At 35.9% G+C, this 3133-nt stretch overlaps 1 protein-coding gene across 1 annotated transcript; it reads right to left on the bottom strand.

Annotated features, from left to right (window-relative positions):
- Positions 1-239: 239 nt before the first annotated feature.
- On the bottom strand, positions 240-2567 carry LOC110761291 (early nodulin-93). The gene is made up of 4 exons (XM_021963738.2): positions 2315-2567; positions 1648-1709; positions 934-1009; positions 240-756 (listed from the first exon to the last, which is right to left on the bottom strand). The coding sequence occupies exons 1-4, from the start codon at positions 2424-2426 to the stop codon at positions 656-658; spliced, it is 351 nt and encodes a 116-aa protein (XP_021819430.1). The 5' UTR covers positions 2427-2567; the 3' UTR covers positions 240-655.
- Positions 2568-3133: the final 566 nt, after the last annotated feature.

Genomic DNA, 3133 nt, shown 5'->3' with positions numbered 1-3133 from the left:
TTTATTTATTAATTTTCCCATTGTTTTATATAATTTTTTAATTAAACAAGTAATTGCATTTGGTAAAAAAACTAAAATAACCCTATTACGTCATCAAAACTAACAGAGTTATTAATGAAGATAACAGTTGGAGTAAAGTGAAACACTAAATCAAGATAACAGTTAGAGTAAAGTGAAACACTAAATCACAATCAAGTGGGTTAAGTAAGCCACTTTAACTTTGGAGAGGTAAAATGAGATTTGACCGAAGTTTCAAGAGACACTATAATAAATAAGCCTTATACCAATCACAGTAGCAAACTGATAAAAACTGTAACTCTATGCAATCCAAATACGTCAACTAACCCCAGCCTTATTAATGAAAATACTTCTCCCTTGGCCAAAGAAAAGAAACGGGGATAACAAAGGGGGAATACAATATAAACACACGAAACAGATTCATGAAATTAACAGCAGAAGCTGCCCCAGCCATGTACCATAACTTTAAAAAAATTCTTGCATACAAACAAGAATGTAGCCGACAAGAACTAATCATACGATAAGCACATGAAGGGTTTATTGTAGGATTGCTCGATGCACCCGTCAAATGCACTAATTTTTCAATGGCAATGCATTGAATGGTACTCATATCGCTTCAAGTTAGAGTTGCATGGTATCACTGCTTCTGGCGTCTCAAGGAATCTTGCAACTGGGCATTTTTTCTGGCGCATGCTAAGATAGTTTTATCAGCAGTGATGAAGTACGCGGAAATTGATGCTGTTCATTAAGTAATAATACAAGTCAGATTTCCCATGAAGACAAATTTCTTTGTGGAAATAGGGGCATTGCAAATTAAAGCTTTATGTGGGAGGATTAGTAATTAAAGCTCTATATCAAATAGAATTGCCCCACATCTCTGCACAAGGATAGCAATAAATGAATTTCAAATCATACCACCACATATGATGAGTGCTTGAGCAGTATAATTGAGGTTATGTTTTGCCCAAGGAATCATACGAACAGCAGCCAACTGGGAATATGAAGAACAAGTCAATAGTAGTCATCAAAAAGTAAACCAAGATGGCAAGATCTGCCTTGAATCCAGAAAGGCAAAAATAGAGTTGTAAAGAGAAAAATGAACATCCTAGTGCATGAGGCTCTCAATGCAAAATGTGGAGAGGACACAACATGACATAAACAGACATAGAGACACCCCTTATTCCTAGAGGCTATTTCTGTGACTCAAGACTGCAACCACCTAAGTTTGGAGCAAGTCGGCCAAGGCGCAGCCTCCAAATATAATACAAAATGTGTGAACTACATAGTCACAAATGACATAAAGACTTCAAAGAGAAGATTGAAGGACCGTTTTTCTTTTTCTCAGAGACAACCATGCAATTTGTTTGCACTCCATTTTTCAAGTTCAGATGAGACCCATCATATCGACATTATAATTCATAGATGTTCAATGGATCATCTTCCACACAACTAAGAAGGCAATACCAACAAGCTAAAGAACATAACTCACAAGGACATGAAGAAGATCAAACGTGCAGTAGCAGATAGTAGGAAATGAAAACTAGGATTCAGGCTTGTTGCTCATGCAGCAAGCTGCCAATTTGTACCGAGCAAATAAACTTATGGAAAATTTGGCAACATGACACTTACTGTAGGTACGGTGCTGAGAACACAAGCAATGACAGCGGCCTTGAATCCCTCTTTTACACCCTCTGCAAATTACGGAAATGTCAAGTGATATTAGACACTGTCTAACTGAAGAAAAACTTAGCTATCACAAGTTCATAAAACCGTTCTCTCTTTCTGACATGATGTACCGTGGTGATGAGAAAGAAAGAGAGACGGGTTTAGGGTTTCATGAACCCGTGATAGCTAAGTTTTTCCTGTCTACCTGTCAAATGCATTACTAAATTGTAAATCAATAACAAAATACAAAGTTTCCACCATTGGGTTGCTGCCGAATTGATCGAACATAAACATTCAACTCAATCAAAAATGACCCAAGAAAATTTACCGCTCGTTTTTTATTTATTAAATTACAATTCAATTCAGGTCAGTATAAACAAAAAGTTCCAACTTTTTTTACAACAGATCCAATTCTTTATTTCCTTTTCCTCGTTCTCGTTCTCGCCGATTCTCAGAACAGAACCGGACAGGAATTTCAAATTTTCCAAACATTACAAGTTAATTAACTAACTAATAACCTAGCAATCTAAATCAAACCAACCAGATGGTCGATCAATCAGACAAACTCAACTGGGTAGAGGATGAAAACAGAGCTTGCCCAAATTATAATCAGTGATTAACGAAAACAAACCTTGGGTGCACGTTGCGGATCTTAACCTCTTCTGTTCTTCAGCTGGCGAAGGAATGAGCAAGCCTTTTCCGCGGTTCACCCACATGTCCCTCATTTCCGATGGAATCCCCATTCTCTTTCTGCTAATCTCACTCACTCCAAACACAATTTTCTTTTCTAAACCAGATTCAGAACACAGACAGAGAGAGACATAGAAAGACAGCGGCTTATCGGTGTTTATAGTCTCAGATTTCGAGTAATTTTGAGTGAAGTGAACTTCTGATTCTGCCACGTTCTTATCATTTTCTTCTTTTTTTTAATAAAAATATAAATTGAAATTTTCTATTTAAACCACACACTTCTCTTAGTTCACCCATGTTCTAAGTTCACCCCATCTTTTAATTTAAATTTTCACAATTTCTAAGAAAACCCCGATATCTTCCCAAACTACCCTTAAAAACACCGCAAACTGAAAAAATAAGAAATAAAGAGATTTTCTATTTAAACCCTACAATTTTCTTTGTTCTTAGCGAAAAAAACACACACAAATGGAATCCCAAACCCGAAATTTAATGCTTTATAGAGAAAGAGAACAACTTTGCTTCTCTCCAAGTAGAGGAGTTTGTCCTGATCTGATCCAATTTATACTTTACCTCTGTCCTGATCCAATTTAAATAGGATGTAGAGAAATTTGTATTTTTCTAAAACTTAATATAAAGAGTGGTGGGGTGTGTGTATAGATGTATCAGCGTTAATTATTAAGTTGGATGACTTCTTTTTTTTCTTTTTACACAATAATAAAACTTACTGCTTAATGATTTAAGTATTGGGATGAACAAA

This window comes from Prunus avium, chromosome 1, assembly GCF_965620075.1.
Source record: "Prunus avium chromosome 1, drPruAviu1.hap1.1, whole genome shotgun sequence".
Lineage (NCBI taxonomy): Eukaryota > Viridiplantae > Streptophyta > Magnoliopsida > Rosales > Rosaceae > Prunus > Prunus avium.
The sequence above is the reverse complement of the archived record's forward strand: the minus strand, read 5'-3'. Positions and strand labels throughout refer to the sequence as shown.